At 61.7% G+C, this 21,020-nt stretch overlaps 1 protein-coding gene across 1 annotated transcript; it reads right to left on the bottom strand.

The window, feature by feature from the left end:
- Window positions 1–239: 239 nt before the first annotated feature.
- Window positions 240–20,606, bottom strand: LOC103784671 (A disintegrin and metalloproteinase with thrombospondin motifs 7-like). Its single transcript, XM_055098548.2, is given in 20 exon segments — window positions 240–612; window positions 3,410–3,545; window positions 3,547–3,576; window positions 4,736–4,882; window positions 4,963–5,136; window positions 5,571–5,723; window positions 6,663–7,272; window positions 7,274–8,067; window positions 8,394–8,607; window positions 9,075–9,201; window positions 12,137–12,278; window positions 12,560–12,804; window positions 14,059–14,180; window positions 15,084–15,219; window positions 15,546–15,709; window positions 17,096–17,241; window positions 17,638–17,730; window positions 18,337–18,481; window positions 19,331–19,722; window positions 20,406–20,606. Coding segments are annotated over 20 exon segments (4,329 nt in total). The 3' UTR covers window positions 240–454.
- Window positions 20,607–21,020: the final 414 nt, after the last annotated feature.

The following is a 21,020-nucleotide window of genomic DNA, read 5'->3' as shown; positions in this document are numbered from 1 at the left end:
CTGCAGACAGGCCTCCCTGGGCAGCAGCCCCCCGGCTTCCGAGGCCTTCCGTGCCTCACCAGATGCCATGCTCTCAGGGACTCGTTTGCTACGCTGCCCCCTGCAGCTCTGCCCCAGAGGAGCAGGTGAAAAGCCGTGCCTGCCGAGGTGCTGCAGCGGTGGAGTTTTGGGCAGAGGGGTCGGGGGAAGAGTTTCTCACTTTTAAGATTCCCCAAATCCAAGATGAAGTCACACTGTGCTTTAGAATGGTAGATGCTCATTTATGTAAAATCATAATAAATGTTACACAAACTGTTAGAATAAAAATATACCTTTTTTGAGGGGGAGGAGCTCCCCAGCCTGCCGCTGGGTAGTGAGAGGGGGTTAGCACCATTAGGGCGTAGGGGGCGGGAGCTCCGCCACAGCCCGTGGTGGGCACTGAGGTCTGTCGGTCGGTCTGTGCATCCTGGCACCGTCAGTGGCGGGTGACCCGCTGATGGCCTCGGGAGGGGGCGCCGTGGCTGGGCGGAGAGCACGAGCGGCAGCACTGGGTGCGGACGGTGGGCAGCTGGCAGCGGCCCAGTAGGCACAGTGTCTCACAGAACCCGAAGGACAGGCGGTCCCGCTCACAGCCTGGAGTGGGGGGGGCAGAGAGGCATCAGAACCAGTGGTTTGGGGTACCCAGAACCTGGCTCCCCACCCCAACCACCTTAAGGAGGCTCCAGCAGCTCCCCACCAAGCAGAGAGCCCCGGTTTTTGGAGCGGCTCCCAAACCGGAGTTGCAGGTCTCCAACTGTTGGTGTCTCTGTCCCACCTACTCACGGCCGACCCCAGGACTCGAGAACGGGCGCTGCTGGGCTGAGGTTTCTGGAGGAAAGGTCCTGAGACCCCACCCTGACCCCCTCACATGCCTGTTAAAGAGCCTGCCCAGGGCGACGCCCTGCCATCCCATCTCCATCCTTGCTCACCCCTGGTGTTCCCCAACAGATCCTGGCACAGAACTGTGGTCCCGGGGCCTCCTGCCAACCTGCAGCGGCCTCTGCCCCCGACTCCCGCCACCGCCCCCTGCCCCAGTGCATCTGTCCTGCCAGACCTCCGTGACCACCTCCAGCCACAGGGGCTGTACACAGCCTCGGGTTCTGAGTCACAGGTCCCATCTCCCAGGCCAGCCTCCCACTTCTCAGGTGGGCCACGAAGCCTAGAGAGAGTGGGCCCTACAGGCTGTCAGCAGAAACCAGGGACTAAGCCCAGGCCCAGTGGGGAGGGAGGCCGGCTGCAGGCTGTGCTTGTCAGGGCTGAGGCTTGGCTGGGCCCTCCTGCCCCGTGGTTATCACAGCCATTTTGGGAAGTGGCTTGTTTCCAGCCTCCTGGCCTTGCTCCTGATGCCACTGCCACTGCTGACAGCCCCCACCTGCCGCCTGGGCCCTGCTTACTCCAGCAGACCTCCCTGGGGAGGAAGAGCGGGAGGACAGCAGCCAGCCCTGTGCCAGGGACATCCCTCAGGCCCGGCAGAGGGCACGAGGCAGCAGGCAGGCTCCTCCACCCCAGCTCCAGGCAGAGCTCCAAAGTGCACATCTGCAGGCCTGCATCCTGGTCGCCCGGGGTGACCTCAGACAAGCTGCTTCACCTCTTGGGCCTCGGTTCCCTCCTCTGTCAACCCCACCTCCACAGCAAATGGATGTGGCCATGCTGTGTCACTGCAGCGACCGCACACTCTGGAGTTTCCCGGCTTTCCCCCTGTCCCGCCAACTATCCCACAGACCAGCAAAACATCCTGGGAATTCCAGGTCTCAAAGTCCAAGACACCTTCCCAGCTGCCCCTCCACTGTTCACTGGTGGCAGAAAACTCCTCACTTAGGACAGCTTCCAGTTCAGCCACCTAACCAGCCCCCATAGCCCACTCCCTGCAGCCCACTCATACCCGCCCCTGGGAGACCTTGCAAGCCCAGAGCCTCCTGGGCCATCCGTCCTTGGTTCTAGGCCCCCAGGGGCCTCAGTTCCTGTTCTCTGCCCCATCTGGTCCTCATCCCCTGAGATCATAACCACCCCACTCCCTGTGGCCAGCTCTAGCCATGAAGGCGAGAGATGTGATGCCAGAACCCAGCTCAGGCAGCACACAAGAGTGCTCTGAGATGCTGGCTGGGTGCGTGCTGAGGGCAGGCAGGACAGGGTGGGGGCACTGCCACTGGGCCTTGAGGTAATGGGGTTTGTGGCAGGAAGGCCACCCCTGCCAGAGGCAGGGTAGCAAGGCATGGCAGCGAGGCATGGCAGGGGCCACTCTGAGCCCAAATGAGGGCTGCCCAGGAGCCAGCGCAGGTAGAGAAGGCTGCATTGGATAAGGGGAGAAGGCAGACTGGGGAGATTGCAGGGGGCCCCGAATGCCAGCTTGAGGGCCGTGGCTGAGGACTCTGTCCTAGGCTCAGGGGGCAGACAGCCAATAGCACAGGGGCTGCAGCTCTTCAGGCCACAGCTCCTGGATTCCTTAGACTGGCAGGGTCAGCCCCAGGCCCTCTCCCTGACCTTGCAATTGGGGATGACAGTGGCTTTGGGGAAGGGGAAAAAGCCGCCTTCCCTGAGCACCACCTGGATCCCCACGCAGTGCTGTGCCCTTCATGCCCAGACCTCACTTATGCAAGGATGGGGCTTGGCAGCCCCTTTATTCAGCATATGAAGGCCCTGAGAGGGAAATGGAGCCCAAGGCCACACAGCTGGTGAGGGGAGCCCAGGTGACACTCCAGGGCCACCCCATTTCCTGCCCTCAGCACTGCTGAGAGCAGCTGGGGCTGCAGGAAGTCTGAGTGTGAGTGTGAGTGTGAGTGTGTGTGTGTGTGTGTGTGTGTGTGTGTGTGTGTGTGTGTTGGAGGCGGGGGGGTGGGATATCCAGAACCACCTCTAGCTCAGGCCCTTCCACCAGGACCCAGCTGGCCAGGAAACCCCCCACCACTGGGATTAGCAGGACCCTGGAAGGGAGGCCCTTCCTGTGGTTCCATTGCTCACTCTAGGCAGTCCTCTGGCCAGGGAATGGACAGGCCAGGGCTGGGGAGGGGACAGGGACTCACCCAGGCCCAGTTTTCACACAGCTTCAGGGACATCCCTGGTCTCACTGTGGGAAGACTGAGACCCAGAGGGGAAAGAGCTTACCCAGGTTCACACAGCAAATCAGGGGCCAAGGCCACTCCCTCTACTCACCGGAGGTCAGAAAGCTGCCTGCGGGATGTTGTGTAGCTGGGACTCCTCTTGACTGACTCCCAGCACAGCCCAGCCTCCAGCATGGGATCCTGTGGCATCAGGATTTTCCAGTGGCTCATGAGCCCAGACTACAGATGGAGCCAGCCGGTGCCGTGGGTGCAATGCTTTGAAGACCCAATTTCCCCATCACCCTTCCCGCCCCACCTCACTTCAGCAGAGAGCTTGGGGTCGGGGGACTCACGGGGAGGCTCGACGGGCTCACAATCCTCAGTGCCACACAGCCGGGAGCTCACAAGGCCAGGCCTCGTGGCCACATGGTCACTGTCTTCCTCGGGTAGCCCCGTCTGGGTGTTGACACACTTGACCAGTGTGTGACCACTGGATGCCACCACCACAGGGGCCTGAGCACTGGGGGGAGCAGGGGAGGAATGAGTGTCTCCAGGGCCAGCCCTAGCAGTGGGGGCAGGGACACCTCCTCTGGGAAGCCGTCCCTGTGCCCTGTGCCTGACTGGCCTGCCCCTGCTCCCAGCCGCCCTCTCAGTGCCTCCTGGAGGACCTGTTCCCATTCCTAGAGCCCACTTGGTGCTGGAACCCCACTCTCACTTGTGGGATCGGCTGCTGCAGAGGGAAGGGGCATGAGAACCATGGGACAGCCCTTGGGGCGGCAGGGCAGTGAGCCCCTCACACGGGACATGCCTGAGAGGCCTGGGCAGGGGCCCCGGGACGGAGCCCTGATGCAGCAGTGAGCAGAGACGTGGGCGAGACACCGCTGTGCCCGAGGGACAGGGCAGAGGACCTGCCGCAGCCCATGGGCAGGAGGGGTGGAGACAATTTCACAGCCGGGGCCCAGCCCGCCAGGCTTTGTTGTTAACAGGTGCAGGTCTGAAAGCCCTAAACATGTGCTGAGTCTGTGCCAGTGTCGTGCTGTGCCCGGCCCTGTGCTTTGTTGCGTTCCTCCATTTAATCCTCCTGACCCTCCTCTCCCAAAGCGTCCCAATTTTACAGATGAGAAAACTGACCCAGCAAAGCAAAGCAACCTGCCCAGAGTCACTCAGCAGCCAGTCGGACAAAGACTCAAACGCTGGCCCAGCTGACTCCCGGACCCAGCTCAGGGCCCAAATCTGACATTTCTGAACCCCTCAGTTGCAAACAGGCCCAGCAGAAGGTGTCCTGCCCATCCGAGGCCCCTCTTCTGCCCCCTTCTGCCGCTGGCCTTTGCTGGGCGCCCTGATCTCCCCAAGCTCATCATTCCTGCCTCAGACTTCACACCTGCTGTCCCCTCGATCCCTGTCCTTGGCATCACTGACTCCTCCCTCGGGTCTCGACCCCAGACCCCTCCTCGGAAGGCCTTCCCTGACATCACAGCACACGTGCCCTTTCCTTGTCTGTTTCTCCCTGTCAGGTGTGAGCACCAGCATGGCAGGGCTTCGTCCACTGACTGCTGCATGTGCAGGGGCCACAGAGAGCCTGGCTCACAGCACACACTCCACAGCTCCTTCACCCAACCCAGGACTGACCAGGCGCTACCAAGCACTTGCTCCCTGCTCCCCCCTGCAGCCTGGCTCACCTGGCCCCAGGGCCCCACCACCCACTGTGTGCAGGGGTGGGTGTTGCAGGGCCGGGTGGTGTTGGGTCTCAGTGCCTCCTCGCAGAGGTCTGGCTCTGGGCAGGTCACCAGACGCTGCTGCTCACCACCGCCACAGGCCTCGGAGCACTGGGTGGGCAGGGAAGGAGTCAGGGCACAGCCAGGGTCTGAGGGTGTCCCCTCCCCCCAACTCAACGCCCAGGCCTCACCTCCCTCCAGGAAGACATGTACCAGCTGAGGCAGGGCTGGGCCCCGCAGGGCCAGTGCACAGGCAGCTTGGCAGGTCCAGGCTGACAACGGAAGGGCCACAGTGGCCGGAGGTCCCACGTGTCCACATGCTGCATGTCCCACACTGAGGAACCTCTGCCACAGCTGTGGGAGCACTGGGGACCGAGAGACTTGTGTGGACACATCCCCACGTGCAGGCCCACAGGCATGACCCCGTGAGGCGTGTGGCAGGAAAGGCATCAGACCCACGCCCCAGCCGGGGGCAAATCCCTGAAGAGCCCCAGCGAGAGGCCAAGGCTGGCAGGCCCCAGGCAAAAGGTGGCATGGCCAGGGGCTGCCATGGGCTGGGACAGACAGAGAAAGGGAGGAACAAGTCCAGATGGGGTCAAAGATACAGAGGAAAGGAGACAGGTCAAGCCAGACAAAGATGAGATGACTCCCAAGAGATTCGGAATCCGGTGCGATCAGGCACGTAGACATGCAGCCTGGAGCCCTCCCCTTCCCTGCCGCTCTCGGAACACAGGCCGTGGGGAACCAGGGCTCCACCCCATGCCCTGGGGATGCCTGTCCTGGCTCCATCCTCATGCACCTTACTCCAGTTGCCTGAGTGCCAGGTGGCACAGGGCCACAGGTGGCAGCGGCGGGCAGGCTGGGGCCGGCCAGCAGGGTCGCAGTCCTCATCCCGGCTGGAGCTACAGCGCACCGGCCTCCAGAGGGCACCCAGGCCACAGGTGGTAGAGCACTACGGGGCACAGACCCGTGAAAGCCAGGCAGATCCCATCCTCGCCAGGCCTCCACAGCCAGGAAACTACCCACCTAGGCTAGCAAGACCTCAGCAAGACAGGGACCCTCTTCTGGGCCTCAGTTTCCTTACTTGCAAAATAGGCTCCTCCACCCACCTCCCAGGAAGACCATGAGAATGAAAAGTCAAATCCCCCCAGCAAGCAGCCGTCCCTGCTCACATGGGACAAAGGGCCTGTGTTCCAGTGTCATTGGTGCAGAGGTTCGGGGGAGGAGACCCTGTGGGCACCCCTGACCAGCTATCCTGACCAGCCTCGTCGCTTCCCAGAGGCACCAGGGAAGGAAGGCTGGGTCCTGGTACCAGCAGCCAAATCGCTGGCTATCCCCGCGCAAAACAGGCCCTGTGGGCTTCAGCCTGCCCCTTCCCACCCCAAAATTAGGAATCTGAGCAGAAGCTTGCTTCTCCTGCAGCGACCATCTGGGGACCCAGGGAGGGGGCACTAGCCAGCTTCTTTCATGCAGCTCAGACGTCTGCAGGTCACTGCCAAAGGAGGGTGGAGCCACTGAGGGCAGAGCCAGGTAGCAGTGGGCTGAGTCCAGCCTGGAGGAGCCAGGCAGAGCCTCAGGGAAGCTGCTGCCTGTTGGGCAGGACTGGGCCTGGCGGCCACACAGGGACCCTCCCCACTGCGCAGCTGTCTGAGCCAGCTCCATCCTGGGGCATGCTGTGCTGCCAGAGTGTGCCTGCCCCTGCCTTCCCTGAGGCCCCCTGTGCTGCCCAGGAATGGGCCCCAGGTCCCCTCATTCCCCTAATCCTGGGAACCCCCGCCCCAAGGAAGGCGAGACAGACGGCGCCTGTGTCCCACTCTGCTCATTTTCAGATGAGGAAACAGCCACCAAGGTCCCACGCAAACTCCCTGTCCGCCCAGCCCACACCACTTGCCTCGCTCCAGTTTCCCACTTGTCAGCTGGCATTCCTGACAACCAGCGGGTCCGCGGGGGGCCCCGCTTCAGCCAGGCTGGGAGCCAGCGGCTGGGTCTCAGGGACTCTGTGGCTGTTGGCAGGGCTGTCCCAAGCTGGCGTGGACAGCAGCCTAGAGCTCAGGGGCACCTCAGGGCTGAGGGACTCAGGCTGACCCTTGGGTCCTGGGTTCAGGGCAGGCTCAGGCGTGTGCCCGAGGCCAGTCAGGGTTGTGGGGAGGAAGGTCCCCCACACTGCCACAGTCTGAAGGTCCCATAAGCCTGGTCCTGGGGTTGGGAAGGTGGGAGTCCCCGGCTCCAGGGGACTGTCCTTGCCCTTCATCTCTGGCAGAGGGGCTATGGGAGGAGGAGGGAGAGAAGCCACCCCAACAGTGGGCCACAGTTCACTATCCACAGGCCCCAGGCCACCCTCCAGAGCTGACTCCCAGGCTACTGTCCCTCCTGTCCACAGCTCCGCCACGTCAGGACTAGGAGAGGAGTGGGTGCTGCTGACCGGGTACAAAGTGGGCAGCGTGGGGCTGGGTCTCGGGGGCAGGTGGGGTGCTCCGCAGCCCTCGGGTTCCTCATCATCTGAAAACCTCATTGGTCCTGTCCTGCCATGGAGAGGGCAGCTGGCTCTGGCTGTCCTTGCCAACTGGGAAATCATTTTGGCTCTCAGGGGCGGCAGGCGTCTGCAGGCCATCAGTGGAAACCCTGGGCCAGGGCAGGCTGGGGAGCCCAAGATCTGGGGCCCCTATGGGGGTGTCTTCCTCAGGCAGGAAATTGATCAAAGGGTTCCCAGGGGTCTGCTCTGAGGGTGGGGGTGGGGAGCGGCCGGCCTGACTAGGCCAAGGGCTCGGGGACCAAGGTCCCGGTGCCCCTTCCTCCTTGGCTGCAGGAGGCTCTGTGGCAGGCACGGGGCTACCCGTGGAGGGCGCAGCAGGACGGCTGTGTGGTGGGGGCGTCCGATCCCCTGTCCCCGCCAGGTCTAGATTGGGCTCCTCAGAGGGCCCGTAGGACAGATCCTCGTGGAAGCTGATGAAATTGTAGTCGTAGTAGAAGTCGTCCATAAACACGGGCCCCGGCAGGTCCAGCTCTGGAGCCTCCTCCTCAATGGCGTTGCCCATGGTGCCTGGCTTGGGTGATGAGGCGGGTGAAGGGCGTGGGGCCAGGTGGCGCGGGATGAAGTCAGCCTCGTTGAAGAGCTCGTGGCTGGAGGAGCCGCTGCCTCAGCCTTCAGGGCCCAGTGTGTCCAGGGGCCACCGACAGGGTGGCAGAGAGCAGGTGACTTCGCTGGCTGGCTGCTGGGCCTCGTCACAGGGGACACCGGTGTCACTGATGCAGAGGACATTTCGGTGCTGAGTCCCTTCCTCATATGTCACTGAGCACTGCGGGGAAGCCAGGGTGAGGGGCTTAGCCTGGGAGGCAGGCTGCCAGGGGACACTGGGGCAAGGCTGGGTAACCTGTCCACTGCCTGATGTCAGAGTGGCAGAGACCCCAGCCCGCCCTCTCTGGCCCTTCCCAGCTCAAGGCCATGACTGTGGCCATGCTTGCCAGGGGCTTCCTGATCCCTGAGGCTTTAGAGTCAGGGGCTGGACCCTGGAATGCCCAGGTTCCCTCCCACCCACAAGGTCTCCAGGAAGGCTGTCTGCCTCCCCGTAGCTGAAGACCAAGGGTGGAGCTGGAGGCGGGCCCCCTCCCATCCCACACTCACCTGAGACCAGTTCCCCACAGCCTAGGTGGCTGGACAGGGCACGTGGTGGTTGCAAGGGGTTTCAGTAGGGGGCCAGGGAAGGTGTTCACAGGCGGGTGGCTTCAGGGCGCTCTGCTCATCCAGCCCCACGCTGCAGATGCAGAGCACAGCCTGGCAGGAGAGGCCCCCAGGCCCGCAGGAGCTGGAGCACAGCTGCCACTCACCTGCCCACCACCTGCTGAGGGCACACAGGTCTCATCAGTATGGCATCAGACAGGTGGCATTGGCAGGCTCACCAGCAGGGAGGGCCAGGCTGGGTTTCCAGGACCTCGGGGTTTGGACAGTGCCAGAAGCCAGTGGATGATTCTCCAGAGCTCCAAGCTCAGGTAAGTGTCCTGCCCTCAAAGTCTGGTGACAAGGCACAGCCCCTCCACTCCTGCCACCCTCCCCTCAGGGAAACTGAGCATGACCTGAGGCCTATTTCCACATCCAGGGACCCAAAGAGGAGGACCATACGTGTCCAGGCTGGCCCAGGCTGGGGTGAGGGGTGACCGGGGGTTGGGGCTTCAGCCTTGGGAAGAGAATGAAAGCCCGGCTCCCTCTGCTCCTCCCCAGGGCCTCCGGGGACCCAGATGTAGGGGCCTGTGGCAGACCCAGGATGCCTGGGGGTGGGGAGTTGGTGGGGGATGGGGGCGGGCTCACCTGGCAGGGCAGGGCGGCTGGCTGCACTTCCTCTGGCAGTCATCGGGCCGGCCCAGGGGGTCACAGTGCTGCTCGTCCACGGGCCCTGCCTGCCGCTCCGAGCAGTACACACTCTGCCTCTGCACACCTAGGGGCCATGGCGCTCAGCCTGGGACTGGCACCCAGGTGCCCACCGCCCAAGACCCAAAGACACCCTCTCTGCCAGAACCCTCCCAGAACAGCGCCTTACTGCCCATGTCAGGATGCCTTACTGCCCATGTCAGGATGAAGGCAGACCTCCACCGTCGCCTCCTTGCTGTCCTCCTGGTTCTCACCCACCCCCTCTCCTATGTAGCTTCCCCTCTGACTGCCCCTGGAGGGGTGGCAGAGTGTGGAGGTTTAGTGGGTTGGGTGCCCAGACCCTCTGCATCCTAGCTGAGATGCCTGGGCAGCTCATTTGGCCTCTCTGAACCTCAGCGTCCTCCTCTGTGAAGTGGGAGCGACAATCCTGCCTCTGCCATGTCCTGGAGGGAGGACTGCATGTGTTCTTGCATGTGCAGGCTCGGCCCGTGCCCGGCACATCCGAAGAGCTCGATCCATGCCAGCTGCTGCTAGCATGCAAACCCAGCCGTGGCTCCTGCCACCTTCCCCTCAGGGAAACTGAACGTGACCTGAGGCCTATTACCACAGCCAGGGACCCAAAGAGGAGGACCATAAGTGTCCAGGGTGGCCCAGGCTGGAGTGAGGGGTGACCGGGGGCTGGGGCTTCAGCCTTGGGAAGAGAATGAAAGACCAGCTCCCTCTGCTCCTTCCTGGGGTTGGCTTGGGTGATGAGGCGGGTGAAGGGCATGCGGCCAGGTGGCGCAGGATGAAGTCAGCCTCATTGAAGAGCTCATGGCTGGAGGAGCCGCTGCCTGAGCCTTCAGGGCCCAGTGTGTCCAGGGGCCACTGACACACGGTCCCACCATCCACACCCTTCCCAATGGCTCAGAGAATGTCTGGACAAGAAATGGGGCATCAATGGACAGCCCCTGCTCTCCATCCCCACACCAGCCTTGGCACTGCTCCAGTCCTTTACATCCTCTGCCACTGTCCAACCTGGGGACCTTGCACAGCCACGTTCCTCACCTTGGACACTCACTTCCATACTGCCTGTTGAGGCCCAGCTGCAGGACCCCGTCTGCTGGTGGCTCTGCCTTCTCTGCTCCACCCCCTGCCCCGTGGTCCCGAGAGTAAGTTGTCCCTCCCCTGAGCTGCCAGTCCCACATCCATCCCCCTCTTTCCTCACCAACAGAGTCTGATTTTATTCAAGGCAGCAGTGGGACCTGCTGAAAACACACCCCACTGCCGCTCCCTTGCAACTAGGGGGGTCTGGGACACAGTCCTGGCTCAGGAGAAAAAGGCACAAGTCCCTCGCTGGGAGTCAGCCCTTTCCTCTCTCCTTCTTCTTGCCTAGAACACTGCAAGAGCCCTGGAAGGGAGGACACCATCTGTGGCAAGCAGGAGTGGAGGGGAGGCTGCTATGGCAAGGATGGTGTGGCTGAGGGCCAGTCAGCTCCAGGTCCCGCCAGCTTGGACTGTGCACCTGGGACTTCCTGCCTGAGACAAAGAACCCCTGTCTGTTCCAGCCACCACAGGGCACTTGCCTCTGCAGACGCTCCTAAGTGGTCCACCTGCAAAGCAGCCAATTTGCTGAAAGACAATTCCCCAAATGTCTAGTGCTGCAAATGTATTTGTTGGTTTTCACGTTTGTCCAATTAAAGACACCTGTATTAGGCCAGGCACAGTGGCTCACGCCTCTAATCCCAGCACTATGGGAGGCCAAGGCGGGCGAATCACCTGAGGTCAGCAGTTCAAGACCAGCCTGGCCAACATGGTGAAACCCCATCTCTACCACTAATAAAAAATTAGCCAGGCATGGTGGTGCGTGCCTGTAAATCCCAGCTACTCGGGAGGCTGAGGAAGGAGAATTGCTGGAACCTGGGAGGCGGAGGCTGCAGTGAGCCGAGATCGCGCCACTGCACTCCAGCCTGGGCGACAGAGTGAGACTCCATCTCAAATAAAATAAAATAAAACAAAATAAAATAAAATAAAATAAAGACAGCTGTATTAGATAAAATGGGTTTCCTAGCTTTGGAAGGTATCTGCCCAGTTCTCCATTTTCACTTTGTCATCATAATAGCATTTGAAGGAATGCTCAAATGTCTGTATCTCAGATTCCCGATTCTGAGACCCTGAGGATACTGAGTGTCAACGATGGGAAGACTGAGGGGGAAAGGGGAGGACTAAGAGACAAAGCGGGAGACTGAGGTGTGGGGAGATCGAGGAACAGCAGGGCAGACCGAGCAGGGGGAGGAAGACCAAGGGGCGTCGGGGGGGACTGGGGGGCTGGGGGGAGACCAAGGAATGGCGGGGGAGACCGAGCCGGGGGAGGAAGACTGAGGGGCGTGGCGGGGGTACTCGAGGGCCGGAGGGAAACTGAGGGATATTGGGGGGAGACCGAGGGGTATGGGGGGAGACTGAGAGGCATTGGGGGAGACTGAGGAGTATGGGAGGAGACGGAGGGGCAGAGGGGAGACTGAGGAGCAGTGGGGAGGAGACAAAGAGACAGAGAGGGGAGACTGAGGAGCATGGGGGGAGACTGAGGGAAATATGGGGAGGAAGAGTCGGAGTTAATGAAATTGCCCTACTTTTCATAAACAGTTCAGGGAAATAAGTCAGTGTGGTGAGGGGCCACTGGACTGGTCTCCGGGACGCAGCAGAAATGCAGGCACAAAACCTGCCGGAGCTGAGCAAGGACAAAATCAAGGGGGAGCTGTGTCCACTGGAGGGAGAACGCCAAGAGCTGCAGCACACTGAGCACACGCCGCGAGCCAGCACCCACCTGCCTCATCCATTTACCCTCCCAGTGGGCCTGGGGCATGGGGTGGTTGCTAGCCTCATCTCACAGATGGGGAACTGAGGCTCAGAGAAGCAAACTTCTAAACCCATGGTGGCCCAGCAGTGAGCTGGGAGCTGAAGCCAGTGTCCCTGTCCAGAGATGAAGCCCCTGCTGGCGGGGCTGTGCCTGCCCCACTTCTCACCTCTGCCGCAGGTGACTGTACACTTGGTCCAGGGCCCATAGTGCCAGGAGAACTCGGGCGGCGGGACCTCGCCGTGGCCACCTGCCTCCCCGTGGATGGTGTACTCGTAGTGCACCACAGGGTTGCTCTCCTGGAACAGCAGCTGGGTGGGCAGGCGGGGGCCCGTCAGCACAAGGTGTCTTCTCCATCCACCCAGTCTTAAAGGAGCTGACCCCAGCCACCTCTGTGAACTGCAGCTACACAGTTGGGCCATTTTAAAGATGGGGAAACCGAGGTAGAGGCCTCAGCAGGAGGGTCTGGCTCAGAGCCAGGCTCTGTGACTAACCCAGGGCTCACTCCTCCAGGACGAGACCTACCATGGGAGGTGCTGGGCCTGGGGACTCCACCTCTGCTCCCCCTGCCTGGGCCTCGGGAGGCAGGCACCTGGATCCAGACAGGCTCCTTGGTGGGACCCGGGGACGTGAGGTTCTCCCAGTTGCCCCTGCGTGCGTATGTGACGGTGGTCCCTGCCACCTGGTAGTCCCCGTTCTACTGGATGGTCCAGCCACCATTGAGGAAGTACTTCTCCGGGTCCTCGCTCTGCAGTGCCAGGAAGTTGGCAGCCTCGGCCAGCTCCTGGATGCGGACCTCACGTGTGCTGGCTGGGATCAGCCCCACGTCCACATACCCTGTCAGGCAAGGGTTGTGCCCAGGGTGAGAAGCTTGCTTATCCCCACCTGCTCCCCTCACATCTCTCCCCACTTGCCTCCGCCTGCTGATGCCAAAGATTTCACCATTAGCTTTAAAGTCTGAGCTCCCCAAATTGCTCGGATCGGTCATAGGTCACCAAAACCTTGCGGAGGTGCCATAAATCCTGACCCCGTGGCCATGCCCCGTCATTCCTCTCTTGGGGACCTAAACTGGTCTCATCATAAGGCTGGATCCATCCCCTACTCTAAGGGCCGGCTGGCATTCTCTTTCTAAAAAAAACCAAAGTGCCCAGGCCTTTCTCCTGGGACACCCTCCTCATCCCCACGCGGCCTGCTTTTATTCATTCACTTCCATCACACCCATCACGTGCCGCGCACTACTCTCAGCACTTCACATGTGTAAGCTCATGGGTAATGGCCCTATAGCATGGTACTATTGTTATCCCCGTTTTACAGATGAGCAAAGTGAGGCAGACAGGAAGAGTAACGTGCATGAGCGTCCTGCTGCAATATAAGCAGCCTCCAGGGCCAGTGCTTTATCCACCACACTGCACTGCATCTCTGGGATGAAATCTAAGCTTCTCAGCCTGGCACTCAAGGCCCCATAGCTGGCCCTGCCTTCCCTTCTTGCCTCCAGGGCTCTGGCGCAAGCTCTTTCCTCCATTTGGAATGCCCATTCCATCTCTTCTGAGTTTTATGATTCAGCTCAACTTCCGCCTCCTACAGGAAACCTTCCCTGACTTCCCCAGGCCAGGACCTTCTTTCCTCAGTGCTCCCACAGCCCTCTGGGCCTCCCTCCACTGCACTGATCACACCAGAAGGTTCTGTTCCCCTTCAGAACTGAGCGCTTCACCTGCATGTCCTCATCACCTAGCACACAGTCAGTATTTCAGCAACATGTGCAAAACAGACCAGAGGTGAGGGCATGGAGCTGGGGTCTCAGAAGATTCAGGAGGAGACGACCATTCTTTGAAAGGCCCAGGGGCCACACACAAGTTGGGGTGGCCCTGCCTGGGGTCTCTGGGACAGGAAGACTCCCCATGGGGACAGGTCTCTGCATGTGGGCCAGGGGTCCCCTGACTCCTGCAAGAATCCACCCCAGCAAGCCCTCCCTGCTTAGCCATTTCTAGGCTGGGTGGGGGCCACGAGGCCAAGGACAGGGGCCCGGGGGAGATGGGGAAGGGGCCACCAGGTGAAGAGCACACCCCTCCCCACAGTGGTCCCACCCCATACCCAGGCCCTCGGCCTCCTCGAAGGTCCTACTCACGGTGTGGCAGGTGGAGCCGTTGCCGTGGCACACGCCACAACGGTCCTCCATAGCGCCAGAGTCAATCTCAAAGTCACAGCCCCACGTTCTGCAACACACGAGGAGGGGAGGCCCCTGGTGCTGGCAGCCAGCCCTCTGTGGCCCCAGCACCGGGAGCCAGCCAGGGTCAGGAGAAGAAAGCTGGGAGTGGGGGTCGGGAGGCCTCTCTCCGGCCCTGCCCCACCCTAGCTGTGCCTCTGACCCAGGTGAACTTCTCTACCTCCCTGAGCCTCAGTTTCCTCAGATGTGAGACAGGGAGACCCACCCCTCCCTTAAAGGCATGTCATGAGCATCACAAGAGACAAGAGAAGGGAAGAGTTCTGCAAAGCCTGCGGGCAGGCAGGGGATCTGACACGCCACGGGCTCCTGAGCAGCGCGTGCAGGGAATTTCAACGTCAAAGGCACTGGGGGTTGGCACCTCCCTCCTGGTCCTCCTCGGAGCCCAGGCCTTGATACCCCAGTGGTTTAGAGGGCAAGAAGCAAGGACAAGTAGGTGGCTGGAGACATGGGCAAAGAGGAGAGGCCATCGTTGTTATTAAAAATAAGAATATAAATTGTTACCAAACACTGAGGGCTACTCTTCGGGGCTCAGAGCCCTTCATGTCACCTGTGCCACCTCATTTAACCCCTCTATCAGGGAGCAAACCACTGCCTGGGGTCAGCCAGCCAGCAAGAGGTCAAGCCACTGCCTGGGCTCCGGTTTCCTGGCTGGGGCGGTGCTGGTGCAGGCATCCAAGGAGACGCAGTGGGGCGAGGCCTGACTGGGGGGGGGGTCTCCAGTGCCAGGAGGCGTGGTAGGGGCTTTGCCTTAGAGGTCATAGAGGGTAGGGGCTGGGAAGCCCGATGGTAGAGCATGGGAAGGGTGGCCCGAGGAGGACCAGGAGAGAACCTGGGGCCCGCCAGTGGGGCTGGGGGCAGGCAGTGCTGGGAGAGCCTCTTCCTAACCAGGCACACCTTACAGATGCCGTTGATGCAGAGGTCCCGGCTGGCTCGGACCTGGTAGCAGGGGGTGCCATCAACCACGGCGTCCCGCAGCTTCTCGGCAAAGTACTCATTCGCGGGCCGGCAGTGCAGCTCACAGGGGTTCACTGGGGGCCCAAGTAGAAGAGTCATCAGCAACAGCTGGAGCAGGAGTATGGAGGCCACCAGGAAGACCCCTCCGTGACACACATCCATGGCAGGCTGGAGGCTCCCAAGCAGCACAAACATGCTGGAGGCTCCGGCTGGGCTGGTAGCTATCTGCAAGGCTGCAGACTGGGGAGCTAGGGGCCAGCAGCAGCCCCAGGGGACAGTGGGAGTGGCCCAGGCTTGGGGTGGAGACTGGGTCTCCTGCTTGCATCACAGGGTAACCTTGGACCCACACACCGCTCGCCGCCCTCTGAGTCTCAATGTTTCCATGGGAGGCAGCACTCACCGTCATTGACCATGGGCACCCATGTGTGCAGCTGGCCCTTGTAGAGCATAGCGTCAAAGTGGCTGCACTGGACGTGGCGGAAGGAGGGGTGGCCAGCGGGGCAGGCCTGCAGGTTGCAGAGGCGGAAGCGCTTACCCACACAGTATCTGCCTTTGTATTTGGGCCTGTGGGGAGAACCGGGGTGGACCCCAGTGAGGGCCCAGTGAGTGCTACTGCATGGCCACAGCCCAGAGCAAGCAGCTTCCTCCTGCACCCACACCCCAAGATCCCTGCTGCCCAGCTTTGTGCACGCTGCTCCCCTCCCTTGGGTTGCCCACCCTGTGGCCCAGACACACCCTCCCTGTCTGTAAGGACCTGTGGGGAGGTGGCAGCAGGAAGCCTGAGCTCTGCCCCCAACCTGCTGTGTGATCGTGGACAAGTCTTCGGCCACCCTCTGGGCCTCAGTTTCCTCATGTATAAAGTGGGGTTGGGGCTGCCCCTGCAGAGGGCTGTTGAGAAGCTGGGACAAGCTGCAGGCATCACTGGCACTGGCTGGAGGGACTACTCCGAGTCTCCAGCCCATGACACCAGCATCCTAACGAGCCCTTGAGTCCTCAGCCTTCCTCCTGGTGGCAGTACCCCCAGCCTGGGTCTAAAGGAAGCGCCCAGAGCCCCAGCCAGCTGAAAGGTCTGACGGAGCACAGCTCCTGAAATCCTCCACATTTAGGCCAGGGTCGCTGGCCCCCACCCAGCTCAGACCTGGAGGCCAGGAGGCAGGGAGGGGCACAGGCCAGTCTTGGGTAAGCACAGGGCCCTGGGTGGGGCTGGCTGTGAACCCCATGCCTGCCCCGGGTGGCCTCCTGAAGTGAAGATCAGCCGGGTAGTGCCTCGGTCTACAGTACCACTGGCCTCTGCTTCTCACCAGATCTTCACACCCCCTGCGCCCCCCCATTTAGATGGGGAACAGAGATCCAGAGAGGTGAAGTCACTCACCTCAGGCCACCCCTTCAGTGCTGTCCCATCCTCCCAGCTGCTCCATCTCATCTCAGACCCTTGTTGTGCCTCTGAGGCCACCAAGCCCCTCCTGCTGAGTGCCCACTACAGATGAGCTGCAGGGCTGAGGGGCTGGCCTGCATAAACTGCATTTGCCCCTGACTACAACTTTACTGGATGGGCACTGCTATTATACAGGTGGGGAAATGGAGGCCCAGAGAAGGGGTGAAGAAGGGATTCGAACCCTGAGCCATCTAAGGTCCAGGGCCCATGCTCTTCCCCACTGCCCTCTCCTGCCTCCTTCCAGCCAGCAGCTGCTTTGCCACGTGGCCTCTGCTGAGTCTCTCCAGTCTCTGGGCCCCAGTGTCCCCCTCTCTGCAAAGGGGTCGGCAGTGGGGACCCTGTCAGCCCTCAGAACACTCCTTGAAAGTGACTCAAGGTGGCCTGGACACTCAGACTGACCATTATGAGGACACTTCTAAGAGCCAGGGGCTGGGACAGAGCCAAGCTCCTGCAATCGGCTGACTGCCTGGGTCCCTCTGTCCCATTGCCCAGGGCACCCTGGGCCCCACACTCACATAGGCTGCAGGCACTGCTGCTTGGCTCTCTGTATGCCCACGCCACAGCTCCGTGAGCAGATGGACCAGGCGCTCCAGCCAGACCAGCCACCATCCATGGCCTCGGGCTGGAAGCCCACAGGTATGCACTCCCCATTGAGACACCACTACCGAGACAGACGGAGGTAGAGCCACCCCACCCCCAAGCCTATCAGTCATCCTCACCCTAGTGAGAACAAGGTGGGTGGGAAGGCTGCGAAAGGCACAGAGGGGAAGGATGGAAGGTGAGAGAGGCCCCCTCGCAATCATCACAATCATCTGTGACCCAGGCCACATGGAGGCGCTGAGCAGGGAGTAAAACAGCCCACGTGCTGACTCAGCTGAAGACACCCTGTAGAATCATGGAATCAAGCCCTGGCCCCAATGCCTCCACTTTGCAGACGGGGGCTTGGGCTGCAGAGAGCATGGGGCTCTCTGTGAGCCGGGGCTGACTCCAGGGCCCGGTCACAGCAGGAGGTCTGGCCTCTCACACATCCACTGCCGGGACTGGAAACATTGCCTACCTTATTCTCCCCACACCGGGTGCCGTCCACGGCTGCATCCAGCTTGGAGTGACAGGTGGTCCCCACAGAGCACCAGAGTGTGTGGCAGACATTCTGCGAGGAGGAGGGCATGGGCCATAGCCTCACCCCCTCCCCAGTGCCGCCACCCACCCTGCCGCCCCCCCGTCCCCAAGGGTCCCTGGCCCTGGGCACCCCTCCACATGGCAGGGGCCCACAGACCCCCAGAGGTCCCTTCTTGTGTGTCTGCTCCCACCTTCCTCCCCAGACCACGTGGTGGTGTGGGGCGCCCGGGGCTGCACTGCTCAGAGCGGTCCCCAGCTGTCCACACCTCTCCCGGCCCAGCCCCTCCTCTGGAAACGCTCCTGTTAGAAGATCACTTCAGGCAATCTTCGCCAGGATAAATAGACCCTCCCCACAGGGGTTCCTTTTCCCTCTTATGAGCCAGCTCCAGAGAGGCGAAGGGACTTGCCCGAAGGGTCACAGTCGGTCCACGGTTGACCCAGAATTCAGAGCTGGGTCTGTGGCCGCCCATCCCTGGCCTCTCCCACAGGCCACTTGACGTCTCACAGTGTCACTCAGGGGCGTAGCCCAGCCCAGACGAGGTTGCTCCCAGGCTGGCATCCACAGGCTGGTGAAAGCTGTCCCCTAAGCCCTCCTGCCAGGTCCCCACACCCCCACACCCACACCAGCCCCACTCACATCCATGTCCTCGCAGAAGGCAGAGTAGGCCCCGTACTGGAGGCGGCACTGGTGGCTCACATCATAGAGGACCCCAGGCAGCATTGATGGGAAGTCAATGATGTCCTTGGCAGGCGGGTCATCCAGGCACAGGCTCCACACATGGCTAGAGATGGGACGGGAGGATGGAGGGGGGCGCAGCCTGTGAGACCCATCGGAGAAGCCTCGGTGGGGCCAGGAGAGGAGGAGAGTTGGGAGGGGGCACAGAGCCCTACAACTGTAGGAAACTCCAGCCTCCCCGCTCGGCTCAGCCAATCCTCCACCTGCAGCCAGTAGCACAGGCCCTCCCAGCCTCTCTCATCTCACCTCCTGGGCACTCCAGCTGGCTAAACAACCCCAACCCCAATCCCAGGCCTCTGCACACGCTGCCAGGGCCCTTCCCTCAGAAGGCCTCCTGGACCGCCAAACCCTCATGTGGCCCTGCTCTCCGACCCTGCAGCCTCCGTGTCTGAGCCCAGACCCTGGAGCCAGGCCCGACAAGGATCCGGAGAACATCACATCACAGTTGACACAACAGAGCCTCTGACGGCCCCACCCAGGCAGAGACCTCGGGTCATCTGTGGAAGGGCAAGGTCTGGAAAGCAGCCCCTCCCCTGGGAGAGAGCCTAGGGCATCCGTGCCTGTCCCCTGTTTCCCCCACTCCCCAACAGGGCTGGCCTCCAGCCTCTGTCATACCCTATCTACTCCTGCCTTCCTCCAGCTGGCATTCCCTGGCAGCGGTGGCGGGGAAACTGGCAGACACGAGCAGGTGCCATCTGTGTCCACCACACGCTCCTGCTGCTGCGGTGTGGTGAAGACAAGGCTGCCCAGAACCACCACGAGGCAGCGAGCATGGAGTCCGGGGCCCTGGGGAGGGTGGCCCAGGTCCGGCTGGCACCTGCTTCTGCCCCTGCCTCACTCTGTACAGCCCTCAGGCATGCTATTGCTTCTGGGACCAGTGACCAGCCTGCTGTACCTGCTGGACCTTAGGCGGCCACTACAACGGCTTAGCAGCAGGAGTGCCCTGGCATGCTGACCAGCCCGCCCACAGCTCACTGCTGTCCTGGAGGAAGGTTTGGGGCCCTCTGGGGGGCAGCAGTGGCTGGGGAGAATTGAGCCATGCAGACATGCGGGGCTGGGGATGACCCAGGCAGCCACGACTTGGGCAGAAGCATGGAAGGAGGCAGGACCCATGGGACCTGGGGCCTCTAGCCAGGCAGGGGAGATGGGGAGGCAAAATCCCTCCAGTTCTCCAGTCTGGGTGGACTCAGGGTAGGTGGTGCCAGGCCAGATGGCTGGGATGAGCATACAGTCCTGATTGGGACAGGCAGGGGGTCGCACAAGGAAGAAGGGCAAAGGTGATGGATCCTGGAGTCCAGCAGGGAGAGAAAGAGACACTCCGAGATGTGGAGAGGCTGGGAGAACACGAAAGGGTCAGGAAACAGGGCCAAGAGTGCTGAAGACAGGTGTGGAGAGAGGCTGGGAGGGTGGATCAGACCATGGAATCCCGAAGCCCAGATTTCAGAGGAGGGGGCCTGGCAGCTGGGAGACCCAGGGTGGGGTGGGTGGTCTGTGTGGTCTCCTAAGTCCCCTGGCCAGTGACAGGCCCCTGACTCTGCCCAGAGCTGCGGAGAAGAAAGCCAAGGTGACCAGACTTCTACTGAGAACCCTGGAATCCTCCTGGAATCACTCAGACTGCCCATGCTGGCTGGAAACAGATCCTCTAACATGGGCGTTGGCAGATGAGCAGCTGCTGGATGCAGTCCTAGTGCCCAAGATGACCACGTGCCAGGCTGGTCCAGGGTGCTGGGGGCATACCCTCTCATTTGCTCCTCACAACATCCTGGGCAGACTCTACCATCATCTCCCCTCATGCACTCAGGGCCCATACGTCACTTGTCCCGGGTCGCGCAAGAGGGACGTGATGGCCAGGATCTGGAGCCAGGCCCAGGCTGCCTGCACCAGGCTGTGTCTACTCACTGGGCTACCCCCAGTGCAGGGCTCCTCCCATTCAACCGCGAGCCTGGCCTCAAATACTTCACCCCACATACAAGTTCAAAACCATGGCAGCGAGGCCTGGCAGGGAAAAAGGAGTGTCCCAAGTTCTCCTGCGGCTTGGGGCTCCCTGAGCCTCCCTGGGCCTGCACCCGGGGCAGAGTGTCAGCCGGCGGTGGTGGGGTCAGCTGGCCCTGGGCTCCCTCCTTCCCGCCATCATTCCGTGGCTCGAGGAGGTAGACTGGGGGCTCACCCATCCCAGCCAGGGGGTCCTCTGACCCAGGGGCTGAGGGGTCCAATGCACCTCATCCCGGCACCAACAGTCCCTGGGCTGCAGCCGAGCCCTTTTGTTTCCTGGCTGCCCCAGTGCTGACTCGCTGCACATGTGGCTCCTGCAGGCCTGCTGCTGGGCAGCTGAAGCCGCAACAACCTCTCAGCCCACCCTGGATGTGTGGGAGAAGTTGGGAGCATGAGGTGACCCTCACAGAATCCACTGCCAGAATCAGGCCCAGGTGCTATCTTGGGAGTCAGAAACTCAAGGTGGCCGTCAGCCAGCCCTTCCTTCCTCTGGCAGGCTGACTGCCAGGTTCTCTGCGCTGCCGACACACCCGGATCCCCAAAACCATCAGCCCTTCCCCTCCATGCCCCTCCTTAAGCTAACTATAGCAGGG

The sequence above is a fragment of the Pan paniscus genome, chromosome 16, assembly GCF_029289425.2.
Source record: "Pan paniscus chromosome 16, NHGRI_mPanPan1-v2.0_pri, whole genome shotgun sequence".
In the NCBI taxonomy this organism is placed as follows: Eukaryota; Metazoa; Chordata; class Mammalia; order Primates; family Hominidae; genus Pan; species Pan paniscus.
The sequence above is the reverse complement of the archived record's forward strand: the minus strand, read 5'-3'. Positions and strand labels throughout refer to the sequence as shown.